The 23,101-nt window shown below is 36.0% G+C and overlaps 1 protein-coding gene across 7 annotated transcripts in view; it reads left to right on the top strand.

Annotated features, from left to right (window-relative positions):
• The first annotated feature begins 1,103 nt into the window (after positions 1-1,103).
• Positions 1,104-23,101, top strand: part of LOC149818886 (UBQ, helicase-c and DEAD-like helicase domain-containing protein) — a 257,306-nt gene continuing 235,308 nt past the window's right edge. For 6 of the 7 annotated variants that reach the window (XR_016427405.1, XM_089985761.1, XM_089985760.1 and 3 more), the window contains exons 1-4: positions 1,104-1,652; positions 3,539-4,498; positions 7,860-7,965; positions 8,140-8,237. Coding sequence is in view for 6 of the 7 variants with exons in the window: in XM_089985761.1 (XP_089841887.1) it covers positions 1,494-1,652; positions 3,539-4,498; positions 7,860-7,965; positions 8,140-8,237 (1,323 nt within the window). In the remaining variant the exon portion in view is untranslated. Of the gene's footprint in view, positions 1,653-3,538; positions 4,499-7,859; positions 7,966-8,139; positions 8,238-23,101 lie in introns of those variants that run through there. The other variant, XM_089985763.1, reaches the window with a different exon arrangement.

The raw sequence follows: 23,101 nt of genomic DNA, 5'->3' as shown, positions 1-23,101 counted from the left end.
AGGCGGCTTGTCTATAGACCTGTTACATACTTTGTACAATTTTGATAACATTACCTATAGTTACTCTAAAGATTACTTTTTTGTTAAAAACTTAGCATTGCTATCGAGATGATGAATGACCAAGATTTGAAAAGATCAACTCCCAAACTAACACTCATTGACAGAAAGATGATTTTTTGTATAAAAATCACAACAAATATTGAATCAATGAACATGTAGCGGTTGTCTAACCCGAGCTTGACTATAAAAAAAACAACAAATATATATATCAATGCAAAAAATCATAAACATACTAAACCCTAAAAGATAAATCCGATGCCAAATATTAAATAAAACATAAGGTTACTGTTATGACACTGATCTGGGATCAATGCCCTTACAACCGATCTTGGTATCAATGTCCTAACAGTTTTCTCAAAAATCATGAAGGGCTGGGGCCCTCTTTTTTGGGATTGATGCACTCATGAATCTTGAGAAACCACAGTTGTCACCATCAAAGCACTCATGAATCTTGAGAAACCACAGTTGTCACCATCAAAGAGAGAAATATGTTCTCGATGATCAGAGGCATTGGGTACAATTAAAGGAATATTTTCAATCCATTCTCGAAAAATGTGAAAAGAGAAAAAGAAAAAAAACATGATCTCACAGAGGAGTTTCCCAACCAAGATACCTTTTTTTAGGGCTAAGTCTCCCTTATATAGTTTAGGGGTGGATCAAGTCTAATGTGATCTCATCTAGTACAAATCAGCAAATATGGAAGCAAATACATTTTAAACTACTCTGTCTCGATCTCGGCCCATGTATAGACGGAGACCTGACTGAAGGACTTAAAGATTTCGCCCGACTAGGGATGTCAATGAATTGGATTTTATCTGATATATGATTAACTCGATTTCATTCAGTTAGAATTGGACATATATCTAAATCCATTTACTTGTAAAAAAGCGAAGCTGTTATAAGCTTTTCACCATTAAAAATTCGAATCCGAATTTAAATCCGTTAGCCTCCGAACCGTTTACATCCCTATACCCGATCCTCAAACGGACCCAACTAAAATTTGGGTGGAACGGCCATTCCCCCAACAAAAAACTAGGGCTTCATTTGTGAAACCCGCGAAACCCAGACCACGGGTGCGCTGCCGCCGGAAAATCCAGTTTTCTGGCGTCTGAATCCGCCGGGTAATCGACAGCATGCCGGAATTCCCGAATCAAGTTTACGGGAGAAGTGTCTTCGTTGCAAGTCACGGGGTTTGGGTTCGTGGGGATTACCACATTTAGGGTTATAACGTTTCACCTGGATCGTTAAATCTCGACTTTTTTCTGGGCTGAATGATCGGTGTTTCTTGTTTTTGATGGATACTAAGGTTAGAATTTCGTCTTAAACAAAATCCCAAGGGAATTGATCTGTTTCGGTAGGTCGAAGGGACGAAGAATTCCGGGAGAAACAATGGAAATTTATGTAGAGCTTGTGTAGGGGATGTACTAAAAGCCATGGGTGGGGTGGAATTGAAGGTCAATGTCCGAACACTTGATGGGAGAAGTACGACCGTCGCTTTTGCTAATGGCCAGACAGTGAAGGATTTGAAAAATGTGCTAAAAGAGTCGTTGCCCGCCGTGAGCGATTACGAGAATTTTCATCTATTTTTTAAGGTATCTCTGCCGCATTTACGAGATACAGCTTCTTTTTGGTCTTCTTTCATGCGTTAAGTACCTAATTAAGCATCGACCAAGAGTCATCAGCTACTGTATGTTCCTTTTAGTTGAAACTTTTGTGTATTCTTTCCCTCAATGGATTTTTTGGTAAGCCATCAAAATTGTTACGTTTCATGGTTACTTTGAAACGTGAGAGAAAATATGTTGAGTGTAGCGTATTGGTGCATTGAGCGACATTATATTGAACAGAAATGTGTGTGGTTTCGTAAATTATTTTATTTTATTTTGCTATTAACTTGTGGGAACTGTTGGGTTTAAAAAATTTAATGGCCCGGACCTAGATTTACTTGCAAGAATCATTTTGAAGATTTGAACTTTGTAAACCATATATTGCCTGTATGTGATAAGAATGTGTGGAGATATAGAGTGGTTCTGATTTGTGTTGGACATCAGATTCGTCTGAATCTATTTATTTCAATTCTAAGCCATTATTATCTCTGACTAGAAAAATGCTTGGCTCTGATTCTAAGCCTAATTAGGCAGTTTATGTGGAAACTTAGAGTCTTAGGCACGATATTGTGGGGAACTGACTGAGTTGGTACTTGGTACCAGGGAATGGTCTCATGGACATGACCTGAGTTTGAGGCTGGATAAAAATAATGGTGGATCCACATTTTGGCTATGCCTTCATCCAAACAGTAAAAGGTCGCTTATTGGCATGCTCAGGTTCTGTCGTGGGCTAAAATAACTCCTCTGAGTTGGTTGCTGACCATATTTGTTTCAAATTGACCCTAACAAAGCCAGCTCATCTCATGAGCAGGCATAGTGCCGCAACACTATGAGTCATTATCACCTTTCTTGATTGCTGTTCTAACTGGTGAGATGCATGTAAGTAATTTGGAAAGAAACTCCTGTTGATTGAAGAAAGCTAGCTCATCTGAAGAGCTATGTCCTGGTTTAAATGCTTTTACAAGCCAAATCGAAGTGAGTAAACATCCAGCCAAGAAACTCCCCTTTGAGTGTTCCAGCTCATCTCAAAGAGCAGGCATAGCTCCGTAATACTCTAACAATGTTATCTGCTTCCTTGACTGTTGCTCTAAGAGGTGATATGTGCAAGTTGAACCTTAGAAAGTGAACATCCTGAAAGAACTACAACGTTTTCAACTTGCTGTAATGTACTTGTTCTTAGTTCTTACCTGTGCTATGCCAACAATCTTGTCTGCTTCTATCTTCCTTTGACTTGATAAAATTGATCAAGTCAAATTTAGCTCAACTGGGACAATGATGTTCACGAGTTAACTATATACTGTCAACCATTGCAATCCAACTGATGTGGTCTTTTCTTTTTCTTTCTCCCTTTCACGTATTCCTAACATTTACCTATAATTATCATGATAGGGAACATATTGAACTAATAGCTAAATAAGCAGTTGGAAATTTATCTTTGCATTTATCCATCATGTTTCATATCTAGTCTGCACTTAATTTTGATTTGACTAATTGGAATTGGTTATGATGGTCCACTGGCCCTTTGAGCCATTATCATTTCTTGATTTCTTGAATTTTTTTGGTTATCTTCAGTACTTCATATAATTCTTAAGCCATATATCTTGTTTCTTCATTTGAGATAAGACAATATTCACGTATCCCTATATGGAGCTCTACATAGTTTGGTTTTTATCCTGAATATGGAATATGATGTGCATTTCTTTGTGGCTGGGCATTGACCTTTGCAGTTAAAGATTGAGGTTTCATTGATGAAAATTGCCCTGTGCGCTTAGCTCTTTTTCTTCCCCTTCACATATTTGATTTTCTGCTGAAGTGATTTGAAGCCAAATGCATGTCATCCTTTTGTTATAATAGTTTGAATGACTTCATTGCAGGGCAAAAAACTGAACTTAGAGGACAGTGTGGATTCTTCCTTTATTGAATCTGATTTTATAGTTCTTATGCCATATAGAAAGAAAAAACTACTTTTTACTGGTAGCAACTCTGGATCACTACCTCCCGAAGATCAAAATGTTAGTACTAAAGACCAGCAGATTTATTCATCTAATAAAATAGAGGGAAATGAGGTGCAGCATGGTTGTTCAATGGAAAGGATGGTGAAATCAAAATTGTGCAGCTCTGTCATCAATTCTGATGCTGCTGAGGAGGGCAGGTCTATGACCATGGTTTGCAATGGTAAGCCTGGAGGTACTCAAATTGCTTCACTTGCAGAGACTGCTTGGTCTGATATAATATCTGATCTTTCATCTATGTCAGAGATCACACGAGATGCTTCTATCTCAGATATATATTTGAGAAAAAAAGACTTGTCAGCCAGAATAAGCCGTAGGGATAAGGACCTGTTGAGATTCATTGACTTAGTGGATGCAAATTTATATACCAGATCAGCTCATTTATTCAGTGATGATATTGAATCATGCACTTCTGAAACTGCTGATAATCCATGTTCTTTAAATCCCTGGGATGCTATCAAGGATGAGTGCTGCAAGCAGTTTTGTCATATAATAGATTCAGTAAATTGTTTGTCAAATTCACAAACAGGCAGCTGCTTGCTGTTTCAAGAGTTCCCTGGAGCATCTTCTGTAGCAACTAATCTTCCTATGGTCCCTGAAATTTCATGTCCTGATGAAAGAAAACAATGCATTTGCCCTTTGTGGTTGAAGAATGTCCTCAAGAGGTTTACTTTCTTAAACAATATATATGCTTATCTTCAGAGATGCAGCATGAAGGTCACTTGGTCTAGTGTGAAGGAGTTACTTGAAAGCTTCAAGATTTTTGGCCTTGAGGTTGTTACTGTTAGAGATATTGAACACATTTCAGCTATTTGTCCAAAGGTAACTATAGTAATGGCTTCTCTGGGAGTTCTGGCATTTAATTTATTATTTTTTATTTTGATACTAAGGGCAAAGCTTTCCATGTTTTGAACTTCAACTGAACTTTGACAGTTTCTTGATCAGGAGATTTCCTTTTTGCACACATATGACCTGAAGCTTTTCATGACAGCAGGCATGTAGGCACATTATAGCTATTCTAGAAGAATTGTCAAATTGCAGTCATCTGATATTTCAAATATTGTGGTTTTTACAGTCCATGTATCTCTTGCTGTGGACTTTTGATCTCTTTATTTTGTTATTGCACTTACTATAGGTTTTTTTTGACTTAATGTGTAGATGCATTAATCAAGTCACACTACGTCAATGGTTTTAAATTCCATGGGGGCCTTCGTGTGATGAAACAAGGAAAAAATGTACAAAATAATGCCTTTAAGGGCTACAAGAACACACAATAATGCACAAATACAAATAGCCACTTATGGGCAAGATACACACTCACAAGGAGTCACGCAAACACAAGCCACTAAAGAGCTACACAAGTAAAAATAAATAATTTTTTTTATATTGAAGTGCTTGAGACAAGCATAACATACAATGGGGACGATCCCCCTTATATAGAGCCAAAGAGGAACCTCAAGGCTAGACCAACTAGCTGTTGGGCTAGTCCCAACAGCTCAAAAACAGAAAAAAAAAATAAAAAGATAAAAAAAGTGTTTTACAAAACTGCCTATAATGGGCAAACCCTATTACAAAAGGTATGAAATGATAAAAAATGCCCCTAATGAGCATTACCTATTATATCTATATCCTGAATATAAAATATATGTATATATATCAATACATACGATGTATATGTAGTTAAATACATGTACATTAAGTCTCCCTCTCAAACTTATAGTGCGAAAACCAAAAGTTTGTCTAATAGAAAGTGAAACTAAGGTGACAAAAGCGCCTTGGTGAAGAAATCAGCCGGTTGATATTTTGAGGTGACATAGGGCAAAGTCATAGTCTTAAAAAATTCTTCACATACATAGTAACAATCCATTTCGATATGTTTGGTCATTTGATGAAATGTATGGTTGCCAACTATGTATATGACACTCTTGTTGTCACAACATAGTCTTTATGTTTGCAATCAGAGATCATCCACCGAGAAACTGAGAGGAAGAGAAGAATAGAGAGAAGAAAGGCTGCTGCAAATACCTCAAAATGTCAATGTTGGGACGTGTAGGGTTTCTTTCTTTTATCATTAGGAATCTATAACTGATTACAAATGCAAATGTACAATACTGCCCCCAATCTCTAATATACAACAAGATATATAATGGGGGTAAAATGGACAGATAAGATACAATAATTCATAATGTCTTATACAATAGATCTGGATCTAATATGGATCCAGATCTGAATCCAAAACATATATCACGTCCCAATAGTATCCACCTTTTTCTGATTAAAATTTTCTCTAGTATTGTAGCTAGTTATTGTTTATAAATTTCTAAGTTTCTAACAATGTTCTATGCATGTATATCGGCCAAGCTTTTGTTGGAATTTTCTTTTTCATGAAACCCCTCAATGCAGGGTGGACTTCATGTTTCTTTCTATGCCAAAAAGCTGTTGGAGTTTCTGAACAAATGTCTTATTCTATCTGCAGTTTAGATTACACACACACACGTACTTATGTATGAATACATGAATGTATCTATACACACATGTATGTGTGTGGACACTTGCATATTTATGTTTTTGTATGTATGCATTATTTATGTATGAATATATGTATGTATGTATACAAGTATGTGTGTGGATGCATGCATGTGCAGGCATGCAAACATGGAGCCAACCCAACGCTCCAATTTGGTTCCTTTCTCAAGTTCCATCACTGACATCCTACTCACTACTTATCTGGTGTCTGTGAGCCTGTGATCAAAATATCAAGGATGCAGTGCAGCCTAACTGCCTAAACAATGCCATGGAAATCCTAACTGTTGGAATCTAAGGTATTAAAACCATTTTCCTGCTGTCCCTTCAGCATAGCATATCTAGCCATGGTTTTGGTGGTACTACTTGGCAAAGGCTGTAACACCTCCATTATTTTCTGGTCATAGGATTGGAGGGCTGATAATTTTTTTTTCTAGGGATAGCCAAAATGTTCAATGGAAATTGCAATTTTTTCTAGTATTAGTGTAGCCAAACTTAGTTTAGGCTCAGTTTGGGAGCTGGTATTATAGAGGAGATGAGAAGGGTGATGGGAGCGGAGAAGAGAATGGGAGATGAGGCTGGACTTATCAACTACATCCTTGTGAGGATGTAGTTGAAAATGGCCCATCTCTACCCCCTTCTCCACATTCAACACCATTCTGATCTCCCAAAACAGGGTTCCCAAACACCTAGGGAGGTAGATGGTATTAATTAAACCTGCATTAAGTTCCATCTCCAGCTCCCAAACAGAGCCTTAACTGCTTCTAGTTAAAGGAGGGTTATCAAGGTTTCACTTTGTCAACACACCAAAGCTAATCATGATGGAGACTGGAAACCACATGCCTTTAAAAGTTCGAGCATGCTTATCTTCTATAATAATTAGAGTGTTGTTTGTAGATTGTTAGTTTGATAATCACTTTCTCTTTTGATGTTTGTTTCTAGGTCTTCAACATTCCAGTGAACTCTAAATGATGGTTTTTTTAATAATTTTCCAAAGGTTCAACAATGTTGTGGCAGGATGACTGAAACCACTGTCTTCCATAAGAATGTGTTTTTTGATGTTGGATGATATATGTAGTCAGTAGTCAGATTCTTAGGGTGTCAGATGCACAATTAGTCTTGCATGCTCATGTTGACACAACGTAGGTCCTACATAGACATTGGACATGCATGACATTCCATGTACATGGTTAAACATGTGTCCAGCAAAAATAGATTGTGTTGTGTTTGATTACTTTCATGCTTTTCTTTTTGTGTCCTTTTTTGTAATCTTTGTTGTCATGGGTAAGATTTTTTTGTATCCCGTAATCATTCCAAGTTTTAGCCTGGTAATTCATAATTTTACAATAGGAATTTGGAATTTTACTTACAGATTTTTTGAATTTTAACACATACAAGTCATCATATCCTCTTTTACATGAAATTGCTGTCGCATATCCATGTGTGCTTTATGTTTTTGTCCTTGTCTGTTGACATAGGACAACTTGTTGAAAGCTTGTATCAGTTTTCCGTGTTTGTCAGATGTTTGTTCATTCTATTTCTAGGTGTATTTGTAAATATGCAAATACATTTTGGATGTAAGGGTGGCCAGATGGCCGAAAACATCGCTGGCTTCTATGACTTGGTTTACTGAAGAACAAAATCCTACCTTTGTGTTCAGGCCATTGTCCTTGATGCTAGAGAAAGGAAAGCGGACGAATTGGATATTGCCATCAACATTATTGATCCCTGTATGCTAGTTAAGGATCGCCACAACAAGAGCACTGGTGAGCTTCAAGATATTGTGCAATTAAAATTACAAAGCCAACTAACTTCCTGCAATCAATTGAGTTATTTTGACTTAAATATATTTTTGTTGCTGAGCAAAGATGCTTTTTGGTTGAGATTCTGGAAGAATAAAAGATTGTTTTTTTCTTGCTTTGCTTTATATTTTCCTCAAGCTGGAAAACAGATTTCTGGTCAGGCTGTTGTAGACATTATTGTGAACCGGCAACACAATTTTGAGAAGGATCTTTGGAGGATTATAAAGCGTTTTTTGGTGAGTTAATTACTTGTAGTTTTGTTTTCATTAATATTTTCTCATTCATGATTTAGGAGTTATTTTTCTTGACATAAACTAAAGAAATGTGTTGCACACAACATCAGTTTTACATGATTTAACTAAGCATGTGGCTCCTATGACATTATACTAGTTCTGAAATATGACAAGTGAAAACTGTACTGTACTAGCATTTATAAACCTTATCATGCAATATCAACATAGTATTCAGAAATTCCTAAAAAAAACATAATATTCAACAAGTATTTTCTTATATAGGCCAGTAAGCACACTTTGGAGTATGGACGTTTACCTTTTTTGGAGAAAGTTTAGGCATGTTACTTTCTTAACACAATAATGAGAGCAGTGGATCTGCTCTCTCACTTCCCATTGATTTGATATAGTGAAAGAATGAGTTTGGGATCTAATTTCATTCTTTGTGAATTATCAACATGAATGTAACACAAACACCTAAATGTTCTTAAATGAGAGCAATTAGGAAGATCTTCAACAAGAAACTTATATGGTGACACTACTAGAACTTCAAGAGAAAGTAGATTGATAAAATAAGTTGCCATGTGGAAAGCCTCCATCCAAAGATATTTAGGCACTCCCTTGTGAATCCTTAGGGTCAGACCAGCCTCGATAACATGCCTCTACTTGCATTCAATGTAATGGCTCCAACTCATCTCCATTGAAAGTGATTTTTTTTAAACAATTGCGGAAACCAAAGCCCAAGGATCCGGGGCCTCACAAACTTAACAACTTCCAAACCGCAAGGGATCTCTACATTGAATCAACCAACAAAAATTAACTAACTTTATTAATTAATAAACCAATGTTGGAGAACAAAATTTAAATTAAAGTATAAAATCATTGAGCCACACTATCCAAAATAACAGAAGCAAGTCACGCGATCTCGTAGATTCCCTGATGCAGTCATCCTTATCACTGAGCTCCAGGTCCTGTGAAAAGACATACGAAGTACTGGGTAAGAATCAAAGATTTTTTGTACGAATTCCTCTAAAAATCCAAATAGGCAAGAAAAAACATAAATCAAATTCATGCAAGTATTCAGAGGAACATAACTACAATAATCTCATAATTCAATTACCATTCAAGTATTTAAAAACAATTACCATATGATAACAACACAAGTAAGGATGCATGAACTAATGCAGAACTGTAAATATGCATAATTTCAATGCACATGCATGAACAATTTATTAAATTATTATAAGAGTTCTCTTTTGCATTCATGTCCCTATTAAATGCAAACAAGTTTAGTTTCACTTTTCATTAAACCTGCGGATACTCAAACTAGGCACAACAATTACCGAAGTCCAAGATAGGTTCCTAGTGTTAGCTTACACTTACTTTGTATTTTATTACTAGGTTCCACACTTGTTCCTCGATCGATATCAGGAATCAACACCATTTATCGGAACATTAAAAATCAATATCTAAGGTCGGGACACCAGGGAAATCAACATCCACTCATGACACTTTCTTGGTATACCAATAACAAAAGATGTGTCTACAATACCACCCCCAGACAAAGTAGCAGAAAACTCTCTAAAACCGTGGCCGGCAGGTAAATCACCGTATGGGGTTTATGAGCACAATTGCACACGGAATTTTAGTATCCTCACGGTTCCCCAAAACCGCCATTCAAAATTTTCACATTGTGAAAGGGACATCTAGGAAAAAAATATTAATTACATTGTTTATCTCTTCTATCTTTTTAACAAGAGTCATGTTCTTTACACATGAACCATTTTGCAAATCAACATGCAAAACCCAACACGAGATAATTTAACAATGCAATTAAATTAGAAAACCAATAATTTAAAAATGGATTTTGAATGCATGCACACAAATCTTAGAGCAACACATGCTCCTGGCCCAGATGGCCTACAGTGGTTCACATCTGACCACTGATGCATCTTATGCAAAAATCTTTAGTGAACATGCACACACAACTATTGAAACATGTCAACAATGTACATTCATTCATATACAATAAGAATGTACGTACAAAACAAATTGCATATGCATACGAACAAATGCTTGCAACATGCATTTTTCTTTCATGATTCATCTCATACATAACATCCAAACATGGACACTTGATTATATTAATGCAACATCAAAATAACTTCAGAAATTTCGTGCTCATGATATGCACAATTATGCAACATAATATTCAAATGCATGGTCTTACATAACCACTAGACACTATTACCATTCACATGAGCAAAATACACGAATATATATATATATATATATTCACATCAGAATACATGAGATAAATCACAAAGCTATCTTTCAGGATAAACCTAGGTTCATACATAACCAAAAGAATCCTATCCTTAACATAGTAAAAGCAATCAGATTTAACAGTTTACTAAAATCAAATCAGATTCATAAACAAGGTCCCAAAACAAGAATCTAGCTTTAACATTCCGAATTACAAATCATTTAACAAAAATCCAGAACTAAGTAATACAATTCTGGGTTTAGACAAATGTTTAAACTAAGCTTAACTCACTTGATCAAACTCAGATTTAACTAATTCTGTTCAGATTTAAACCTACCTTCAAATTAAGCTTATACTCACTTAATCAAACTCAGACTTAATTAATTCTGTCCAGATTTAAACCTACTTTAAAATTAAGCTTATACTCACTCCAAAACTTATCAAAAAATCGATCCAAAACTCAAATTTTCGTTTTGGATCAGTCCAATGCTCCAGCATGAAGCACTATAAACAGTTGGTTCTTGGTTTAGTCAAGAACCACTATGTTCCATTCTCAAATCAACCCTGGTTCAGAAAAAGAACATAGAGAACCTGTCAACCGAATCCACTGATCAGTCTCAACCCAATAAAAAATTTGGGTCTGGACAGGCTTTCAGGGTTAATCCAAACCCATCACGGGAAATCCGTGCACACCTGATTTTCTGTGATTGATCCATCCACACCCATCGTACATTTGAGTTTGGACAGATCCTAGAATCAAATAAGTAAAACAATCATTTCACGAACTTAAACCAATTCTTCGTATACCCTTATCAGATTCAAGATCAAACATCTAAAGTCAATATAGACAGGATTATTTAAAATTGATCATGCCACTTATCAAGACATAATGTTATATGACTTGCTATCTAATCTCAACCTGTTATTGATTTGAGCATGTGACACAAAAGATATCAGAGATAAAATCAACTACACCAATACTCTGCAGGCCTTAAAATTTTCACCGCACAAATCTGATCATTTTTGTTCATTGAGATAGTGGGGAGATCTGATTTGCTTGCGTACACACAAAAATCAGCAGATCTAGATCAGATCTGTGCACTTATAGAAATCTGCAGATCTATCCATATGTATAGTTGGACAGATCTATCCACATGTACTGCCAAACATATCTGTCCACATGTACGGCTGGGCTGACAGATCTGTCTAGATTTATTCACATGTGCTGTCAGACAGATCTGTCTAGATCTATTCACATGTGTTGTCGGACAGACCTGTCTAGATTTGTCCGCTTGTACACGTGGGATATCAGACTTTTTCTTTGAGTTTTTAAAATATTCAGAACTAAGAAATATGCAGAAAAATAACACGCGAGACAAATTTAGCTTTAAAACATGAAAATTATAAGCACGAAATCAGAATTCATGTACGTGCCAAAAAGGAAATCAATGGCTAATTTAACATCACACACACGCAGGCTGAAAAGAAAAGAAAAGGAAGGGGAAAAATGACCTACGTATATGTATTCCAGTTCAGATTTCCCCCCTTTTTCTACTAAAATCTTACATAAATGGGATTTAGACTATTTCTTTCCGTTCGAATCAAGAGAGGGACCAATACCTTTGATCGAAAACGGAAAAGACCGAAAAAGTGTTTGTCGGATGATCGGAACGGAAAATGATTCTCCTTTCCTTCTTTTCCTTATTCTTTTTCTTTCCTTTCTTTTTCCTCTCGTTTCTTTTTTTTTTCTCTTTCTTTCTTTTCCTTTCCTTTTCTCTCTATAGAAAACGAAATCTAGAGAGAGGGGCGAGTTAGAGTCTTTTATAATTTTCTTTTTTGGTCTTCTAGAGAGAGGGTGACGTCCCTTCTGGAGTTCTTCTATAGATGATAGAGTTCTATAAAATGTAGAGCTCTATTTCTTTCTGACTACTTCTATTTATTCTCTTATTTTATTTTATTTCTTTTACTATTTTACGTTAACCACATTTGGGCTCTTCTAGAGGGTGACAACCCCCCTTTGGAATCCCTACATAATAGGTAGAGTTCCACAAATGTAGAACCCTGCCATATCCAAAATAAATTTTCGGAATTAATTAATTTTCAATATTTAATTAATTATTTATTAAATGATAAATTTTCAGAAAGTTTCTGAGGGTGTCTTCCCCTCCTGGGAGTCTTTTTAACATGGAATTTCACTTAATTAACTTTTATATTGAATTTAAAACTTTAAATTAGTTGAACTTAGATTTTGGATCTGTATCTGTATCCAAGATCCGAATTCTATATCTAATATCCATATGGATCTCAGCCTGGACTAGATCCTAATTAATATGGGTCTTAGACCGGGTCTAGATCCATATCAACTTGGATCATACGGACCATTTCCGATCCGATTCAATCTAATCCAATCCAGAACTAGTCACACTGCGGTGGGTCATTTTTTAAAAAATGCAATTTTCGGGTCAACCATAGCCCGATTTCAGAAAAACAAAATATCAATGTTTTCAGAATTTTGAGACCCATCTAATGATATATTACCTGAGTTTTGCTTGAATTTAACTCAAAATTTGCTCGATTTTAAAGGTAAAAAATAAAAAGTTTTACCAAATCTTAATTGGCTCGTTTAGGTCTTGTCAATAGGTCCTGGGCCATGCCCAGACTCAGCTGACTCCACCTAAAATCGAGGATTTCTATAGACTTTCAAAGTACTTAGTTAATTTTTTCAGAAATCTTAGAATCTATAACGAAGGAAAAGTACACAATATTACATTCAATGACTTTTGTTGTGAAGTTCCTGAGTAGGAAATATCTGTTGGTCTATCCTATTGTAACAACCCGAAACTTAACCAATTTTTAGAGGATTTTTTTTTAAAACACAACAAAACTACTTAATCCACTCTAGGCTAAACATCTCGGGTACGTCACAGGGAAATCAAAGCAATATATCCATTCCATTACTAATAAAAATTTACTATTAATCAAAATGTTTAAATTGTAACAAAAGTAAAAATGAAAGTAGCTAAGCTGTTTCAAGTTGTCCCAGGAACATAAAACATTTGTGTATCATGGTCCATACATTATCCCGCATTCACTCTGTGCCATCTATTCTTCACCTGAAAATGATAAAATAGTTGGATCACAACTAGTCTCAGTAGTAGGATCCCTATAATTATGCATGTATACGATTTTACAAGGATTTGCAATGCTATTGGGCATTCAATGTATTGTAAAGTTATGACAAGACACAAGGTAATTAAATGCATATCACAGGAAATATTTAATAGCATAATTCATTTTTGACATATGAATAAAGACAAATAAAGGATAAACAGTTTCAGGCACAAAATATCATAACTTTCATAAAGAATATGAAATAATTGATTTAAGTTTTCTCTTTAATTATCCCACGGGTACTCGCAGGCCAAGACAACCGTAATAGAAGAGAACATTCGGGGGTTTGTTATGTAGTGTGTTTTATTAACCCGAATGTTTAACTGAAACTGAAATTCTAAGGGGGCGGTTTAATAACCGAGAGAACCTGCCAAAGGCCAAACAACATGATGCATCCTTAACTTCTGTATAAGAACTTGGACTTACAATCTAGGACAAATTGGTAGTCCATGTCCCCTAACTCCGAGGACTGGGGACCAACAAGCCATTTCCGCTCGAACCAAACAACAAATGTCCCCGGAGTTGTGTACCACCTACTCTCTCCAAGGTAAGCCCGAGTCTGAGTGGGTTACTTATTTTATTAATTTAGATACTCGACCTCTCAGAGGTTCTACGTAAATTGGAACCCAATAGTTCAATGTTACAAGTACTCAAATAGGAAATAAAATAGTGGTCACATGATCCTAGATATTCCCACCTTAGGTGGATAGGTTGATGAATATCAACTTATTTATGTAGTCCCACTCAGTGTGCTCTGGTACCTTTAAACCAACGAGCACTAGTGTCACGGTGCCTTAATATAGTCAGGCAGAATTAGAGTTATGAGTTCTTGTATATTAGGTTTATAAGGCTTTTTTAAGAGTATGTATGTGTCATACCCTTAAATCTTTTAGTTGCAAGCCCGTGATTTGGCAACCCATGTGTCTTCATTAAACTATTACTAGACATGACATCTATTTACATATAAGGGTATAACCCGTGTTCACATGGCACCGCGATGGTTCACACGAACCACATGCTCGAATATGAGCCGATTTACGAAAAACACAGGTAGCTTAAATTTAACAATCACCAAGCATCGATACAACCATACATTTTCGTAAAAGCAGGAGTTGGAAGTGACCTAACTCCACTGTCACTAAGCTATATATTAAAAATTTCGTATGAACAGTTTGTAAATAAATCTATTCGGTGAAAGATTATGCAGTTAACTTTAAATGGATTCAAATTGGGGGCACCAACAGAAATCATAAATCTGAATGACGCACTAAGTATAAGTAATGATATAAATACTACAAGAGCTACTAGCTGTCATGAGATTATGATAATTTACACACAGGGAATAGCAACATTTATGATAATCAGAAAGTCTAAAAGTTCTGATGTGCACTACACAATTTTCTCTTCTAACGGTGTAGAGGTATTGTCGTATCAGCTAATTTACAGGTCTCACTAAAATCGCCCTCTTTGTCAATAAGACAGGGGTTGATCTGTAGGGACCACTCTGGACAAAGTACATTGTCCTGTGGGTTCTCTATTTTTAGAGAATAGAATTTTCCTGTGTACCTAATGCAGTCGAAGGATGGACAAATTCACTGTGAACCTGCCTTTGATACAAGCATAGATACCATAACTGCTATAACATTTTACTTTATAAGTGTGTACATGAACCCAGCACAATCGCATGCTTAAATACGTTTGCTGTGTGTGTCAGAGTTCAATATACGTATATAGTTAAAATGAGTTTCTGTGCACCTAAATCGAGCACCCTATAGTCAGTAAAAGAAATTTAGTTTCTATGTGTTTGATTTTAGTACACTTATAATCAGATAAAAACTGATTTTAGTGTGACAGAATTCTGCATACAGAAACGAGAAATTTAATGTGCCTACTGAATATTGAAAATTTGGTCTTCAAGGCTTCAACCAATGAGAAGCAAAAGAAAATATATGTATAGTAGTACTGATTCATATGAGGTGTAATCCGATTGAATTAACCACACTTTTCAAAAGCTAAAAGTCCTGTGATTAAAGATGAACAGTCAAGGCTCATACCGTAGTAGGCAGAATAATTGAAATGCTAAAAAAACACTTGTTACCAGATCATATTGATAGGAACTAACATCAAATAAAATTTGAAAGAAAATGATGTTACCACAAGGATTTGATAACACCCGCCATAATGGATCTAATGAGGATTCATATATACAAGAGTCTGTTGCCATTACAGTTCTATCGATTTTGACCTAAAAAGAAAGACATACATGCGTAGCTGCTAAATCAAACTTATGTTAAAATTTGTAAGAGTATTTGATATGAGTTCATAACAGAATTCTTCAAACTCTAGGAATTAGATTACCACATAAATTTTAAGATCTCAAGCCCTAATTTCATCAAGTAATAAACGCAGCACCATACCAGATCGCATGTCTTATTGCCAACAGAAATAAAATAAAACTAAGAGAACATAGTTTTTACCAGCAAATCTAAGTTCCATTTAGTGATTGACAATAAGATAAAAGCCTAGTCTGATCCGAGATTCTCGGGTTCCATTAAATAAAAATTTTGTTTCTCAAATTACAGGAAATCCACACTCAACCAAATCTCAAATGAACTGGCGCTGTAATTTGACTGAACAATCAGCCAGAGCCATCATAATCGGCCTGCTAGTAGCTAAAAAAAAACTCCAGGCCAGTTAACACACCCTGTTTTCACGCAATCCAGCACAACCTTGAAACATTGATCAACACAAAACCATAGAGATCCTACCTTTTTTTTTGTTTTGCTGCTTTTCCTTCCCCCGCCATGTTTTCGTGAAGCCTTCACGCTGGACCGTGTAAGAGAGAGTGAAAGAGATAGAGAGAGATCAAGGAGAGAGTCTTTTACGCCTAGTAGGGTTTCTCCTTTAAGCGATTCATTATGTTTTGGGTCCAAATTTGGGCTATCCGAGTGCATCCAAGGATCCAAATCTTTTTAATATTAAATTATAAGGATTCAAAACTTTCGATATGTATTCAAATAAATTACTATGTAAAATCTATATTAAGACATTGAAATTTCGATGTCAAAGATCCAAATAAAGTATTTTGGATCCAGATTTTTCGGGTACTAATTTTGGGACCCAAACATCCGGTAAAATATTATGAATCCAAATACAATGCTATGGATTCCATATTAAATTTTTTCCCCTCCCAGATTAATTTAAAATTCGTGGATCCACATAATATGATTTGAATCCAACATCAAATCTACTTATGATATCGAGGATCCGATATTAAGGATCCGAACAATTATTTAGAATCTACTATTAGATATCCAATTAAGATATTTAGGATCCAATATCGAAGATCCGAATAGGATATCTGGGATCCAATATTGAAGATCCAAATGAGATATCTGAGATCCAATATAGATCAAAATAAAATCAGTGAAAATATTCTCGTACCACAATTTGGCCATGAAATTCAAGTCTATTTAGCCGATAAAATTTACAAGTGTTACACCTATTGTTCCTGATATAGGGTTGAAAGGCATGCAAAGAGTAGTCTCCACCTCCATCACTAAGAAAGAATTGTATATTCTTGCCATAATGCCTTTTGATGAAATTGTAAAAAGATTTGTTCTTGAGTACATCAATTTTTTTTTTTTTAAAATGTCCAAGTGAACCTTGAGTGATCATCAATAAATATAACATAATATCTACATCCAATAAGAGAAGCAATAAAAGAGACTCACCACACACCCGAATGAGCCAACTCGATAAGTGAAGAAATGTTTTACCATCTCTATAATTAAAAGGTAACTATATATGATGGCCAAGTTGACGAACATGATACATAGAAGTACCAATGAGGTCAACAGAACAAATTATTGACCCTTTATTACATAGAGACTTGAAAGACTTGACCACAATAATCTAGCTTTGTGATACCACAACTTGACATCATCTTTATGACTCAAAGTGTAACACCCTAAAATTTTTACCCAAAAATGTGACTTATTATTATTTTTTAAAAATACAACAAAAATAATAAATTTAGTTTGGGTTAAACATCTCAGCCGTGTAACAGACATTCATACCAAAGATATCATTCCACATATTTACTAAAATCTAATATCAAATAAAATTAAAAGTTCATTATAAACGAGTTTAAATGAAAATAATTAAACTATCCAAATGCTCTCTCGAGAACATAAAAAATTCATTCATCAAGACGCTCCATGAGCATCCCGCAACCGCTTTGCACCTTCTATTCCTCACATGAAATGTTTAAATACTAGGGTCAGACTACAACCAGTCTGAATAGTTGGAACACCATGACCATGCATGCGTCCAATGAACCAAGGATACACAATTATACATATCTCAACATATGTAAGTAAAGTCTATATTAAGACATGATTAAATGAACACAATATGAGACAAATAGTTTCATACATCAAATTCAAGACATAAATATCCACAAATATTATCAAGCACGTAACACTACAAGTTAATTATTTTGTTTCTCTATTTATTATCCTGCGGGTACTCGCAGGCCAAGGCAACCGTAACAGAAGAGACCACTCAGGGGTTTATTATGCTATGTATTTTGTTAACTCGGGTGACTAACTAAAACTGAAATCTAAAGAGAACAATATAATTACCGAAAAAAACTCAGAGAGATCAAATGAAAAATAGGATGCATGGATCTACCATTTAGGATAAATCGATAGTCCGACCCTCTAATTATGAGGATTGTGGACCAACGAGCTATTGTCACTTGAAGCATGATAACACAATTGTCCTTGGAGTTTGTACCACCTACCCTCTCCAAGGTAAGCCAAAGTCTGAATGAGTTATCTGCTTTTAATTTTATTATCAAGGGTTTTATTACCTGATCCCATAGCTGCCCACCTAACATTGTACGCAATGGCTCAGTGATCCAAGTATCTACACAAGGAACGCACCACACTGCCATATTGGCACGAGCCCCACAATATCTACCCTAGGTAAAACATAAAATTTATATTTATTTATGTTAACCCATTCAGTGTGCTTCGATACCTTTAAACCAGTTGAGCAACAAACGCCTTGATGCTTTTAAGCCATGCAAGTATTTTGTTTGGTTATGTATACATGTATATCTATTTTTATAAGTCAATGCTCTTACAATACCTCACTAGTCTATTTTAATTTCAGGCCCAGTTCCAGGCAATCCCATGTACATGGACACCATATATGTCGTACAAATTAGTCATATCGCAATTTATGCACATAGGACCTACAATGGTTCCTTCAAACCATAGGCTCATTCACGAGCCGATCCCCGAGCTGGCACAATTTGTTTGTATACATAGGTAGAAAGTCCCAACTAGAGGTTGGGCATCATTATCATGTCATTTCCATGTTGACTATAAAATTAACATGCAACCACTATCACTAACATAGTGAACATGTCACTTGCATGGTTCACATAATATTTAACATGCACAAACCTTTATTTAGCTGTATTCTAGGTATGCTCCACATCTTACTCAATAGCATGGTATGCAACATATTCATATGTCATAGGTCCTAGCATTAACTACATTATAATTTGTGTATGTGGTAATTTGCATGCTGCATATATGTCACAGGTAACAATTCAACCTGATTACGATGATTTAAAAACTTCTCAACCAATAAGAAGGATACCGTCTTTCAGTCCCCTCATGACAGAAAAACAAATATCGGTTCAGCATTATCTCCATGGTGCAATGAACTCATGCTGCATATATTTCGCATGTGTAAATTCAACCTAATTGTATTATTTTAAACCCACTTGATACCCGATAAGAGAGCTACTGAAGCAGCCCCATGATAACAGAAAAGTCATATCAGATTAGGGTGCACAGTGCCCAAATGCCATGCATTTTTGACAAATATTGCCATGGGTTTTAAAGAAACAACAAGACTTTACACGTCAAGTAAATTGCAGAGTTTCAGTCCTATTATGACAGATAAGCATATTTAAAAATGCATTAACAGATTTGTGTATGTGTGCGTGTGATCCCACCCTGAACTTCCAGAAGATCTCATCCAGATCGTATGCCACATGTTCCTTCTGTCAATGTTGTTCAATCTGTCTCATGTAAAACAACTGCACATCTCTACCACAGTCAAGGATGAACAACCATTCTGCTAATTTTCCCACCAGTGGTTCAACGTAATCGATTTCTACTTTGCAGAATTTCGGGACTTGCCTACCTAGGCCTCTTTGACAGTCTAGGCCCTTTACAACCGACGACTGGGGACGAAGGCGACGCCTTTTTCGTGTGTATCTCCTATCCTCTCCAAGGTAGACCAAGGTTCAAATGGGCTATTAGGTGTTATGACACTAGGCTCACTAAAACACTGGGTACACTTAGCATTGAGCTCCTTAGCCCTAAGCTCCATTCTGGGTAGCTTATCACATTGCCTCACGAGGCATGAACCCATACCCCTGAACTTCCCGTTGGCTGTCACCTCTTTGCAACAACTGTTCCTTTCTAGTTTACGATGGAGTCTCTCTTCTTTTTCACAGAAGGCGTGAAGAGAAGAGAGGCTAACAAGAAGGGAGAGAGCGATAGAGTCACGAGAGATAGGGAGAGAGATTTATGGATTCTCGAGAGGGAGATCATGTGTGACGGAGTCAGAGAGATGGGGTCGAGTGAGAGGGAGAAAAGAGAAAAAAAGGGAAATGGGAGGGGGGGGGGGGTGGTTTTTAGGGGACAAGCAAAGAGTGGGCGTGAGAGGGAGGGAGCGGTATTCTTGGGGATAAGGTCGACCTCCTTAGGGAGGTCTTTTAAAAATCCCTTTCCCAAATTTTCTTACCTTTTTATTTTCTTAGTATCTTTCCTTAATATGGACCTCTCCCTATTCGTATGAGAGATAGGGTGTTTCTCACTTACCTTTTAACAAAGGTTTCATTTTTTTGTAAGTTACCAATATCCTTATGGCCTTAGATTAGGTAATGAATATCTATCCCATTTATTTGGCTGAATTGGACCCTATTAATTAGTTTTAGGTAAAAATTTAATCTATCGGGCAAGTAGGTGGGGGCGTCCCACCCTACTTTGCTTCCATTTTTTTTTTTAAACTGGATCCACCCATAAGGTGATCCAATATCCAAGAGGGGACCCACATGGGCGTCCCGCTCCATGGGTTGTAGGACCTGAGATCCATCAGATATCAGATTTGGGTCAGGTCAAAGATCCAAATTTATTTGGATTCTAATTTAGATCCAAAATCCCAATTACCTATTAATCCCATATATTTACTAATTGCAATTGAATATTCCTATTCAAATTTTAAATCTATTAAAATCTCAGATTTTTGATTAAATCCTTAATGGTGTTTTAATTTACTTCAAACTTCATCTTTTAAATAGGTTTTTAACTCCAAATAAATCCTAAAATTCCGAATTAAAAACTCGAACCGACATGAGACAATAAATTGCACTTTTATTTAGAAAAATTACCGAAAATTTACAGATGTTACACGAAGTAACAAGAACCTCAAGCTTCTTCATGACTGCATTGATAACATAGAGCTCTCCATGATGTGATCCCCTAGTGCATGTGGCTCCTTTGACCAAAGACAGTCTGGAGTAAATAAAAATGACACTATTTTCTTTAGTCATCTAAGAAAATGATTTTTTTTGTGAAAGTAGGGAACAAACAACACATTCTTGATAGTGATGAGACCTTCAGAGAAAAACAACTTTTCTCTTATATGGGTAATGGGATGTGATGTCCCATCCCCTGTAACAATAGATCGATGACCATGGTAAGGAATAAGAGAAGACATGGTACCTGAATTTCCAGTGATGTGATTTGCAGCTCCACTATCTGTGTACCACTCTCTTGGAGATGTTATTGCAAGATCCTCCATTGAAGCACTCAAGGCTGAGATGTTCATTGTTTTTCAAGCCAGGGCTGCAGTTATGTGTTGAATTCATGGTGTTGTATGCAGCATGCTGCTAAAATTCTAATCCTCATGAGCAAAGCTACAAGATTGGCATGTATCTCTGATTAAAGTTATTTGCAGGTGTATGTAATAACCCACATCCACTATTGAGTCCATTTGTATCCCTGCCATAAGCTCGACCTCCATTAGGATATCCACGACTAGCACCTCCACCATTCTAGTTGCCATTGTAATAGTTATTATGGGATTATGCACGAGCTCTTCCTCCATATTGTTTCTGCCCCTATCACAATCTCCTCAGCCCAAAAGAATTATTAGAGTTTTTGGTGCTTATAGTGGCAAGATCATCTAGATTGTTATTATTGGTAGAGGAAGAGGAGGAGGAGGAATAAATAGTGTTCTTGTTGTAAAACATGCTCTCAAACTATAGAAGCATATGTCCCAACTCTACAAACGAAGGATACAGAGGCTTTGTGGTGACACTATTCCCAAAACTCTCATAGCTTTCTCCCAATCCTCACAAGGCATAGCATACTTTGTCAGTGTTTGATACTAGATGTTAAATCAAATCCACCTGGTCACCTATGCTCTTGATCTTCACCAAGTAATCATACACACTTTATCTTCTTTTTTACAATGAATGAGTTCTCACAGATTCTTGAGACTCGCTTGTGGTACTTGAGCATATGAGTTTTTCACGTCGTTCCACAATCTGCAGCTGAGGCAAGATCAACAACTTGAGTCAGTATATCCTCTGAATGAGTGGACCTGATCCACCCGATAAGGCCCTGATCGTTAGCAACCCATTCATCATATGCAGGATTGGGCACCATAACCAACTCTGACTTTCCTTTCTCACCTGTAGCCTTTGGAATGAACTTGGGTGGCTGCAGTAAGTCATCAATATGCTCCCACAGCCTCATATATGAATATACTGTTACGAAATGGCATGAAATCCGATACACAAGAAAAACAAAAGAACAACGACAATTTTATCAAATATAACTGAAACCCAAATGCATTCTCATAATGCATTTGGCTAAATACAATAAACCATGCATAGCCATGAGGAAAAACAAGACAAAAAAATTAAATAGTTCATTAATGAGAAATATTCACACAAATATACGAGTCAAGCTCACTACGACACTCATGCACACACACTATATACATCCATCATCTTTCACCTATACAACAAAAGGATGAGCAACATATAGAGGAAGACATAACGGCTAGTTTGACTAGTCAAACTAGCTGTTAGAGCTATTCCTAATGGCTAGTTTGACTAGTAAAACTAGCTGTTAAAGCAAATCCCAACAACTAGTTTGACTATTCAAACTAGCCATTAAAGCAAATCCTAATTACAAACCCCAACAACTAGTTGGTCAATCTCATTTGACTAAAAAGAAAAGTAAATAAATAAATAAAATTACAAAATTTAGTCATCTTAAATAATGATTAATAATAATAAAAATAAAATCCTTATTGTACTCTAAAATTATAC

The sequence above is a fragment of the Nuphar pumila genome, chromosome 13, assembly GCF_984573655.1.
Source record: "Nuphar pumila chromosome 13, dmNupPumi1.hap1.1, whole genome shotgun sequence".
Classification (NCBI taxonomy): Eukaryota; Viridiplantae; Streptophyta; class Magnoliopsida; order Nymphaeales; family Nymphaeaceae; genus Nuphar; species Nuphar pumila.
The sequence above is the reverse complement of the archived record's forward strand: the minus strand, read 5'-3'. Positions and strand labels throughout refer to the sequence as shown.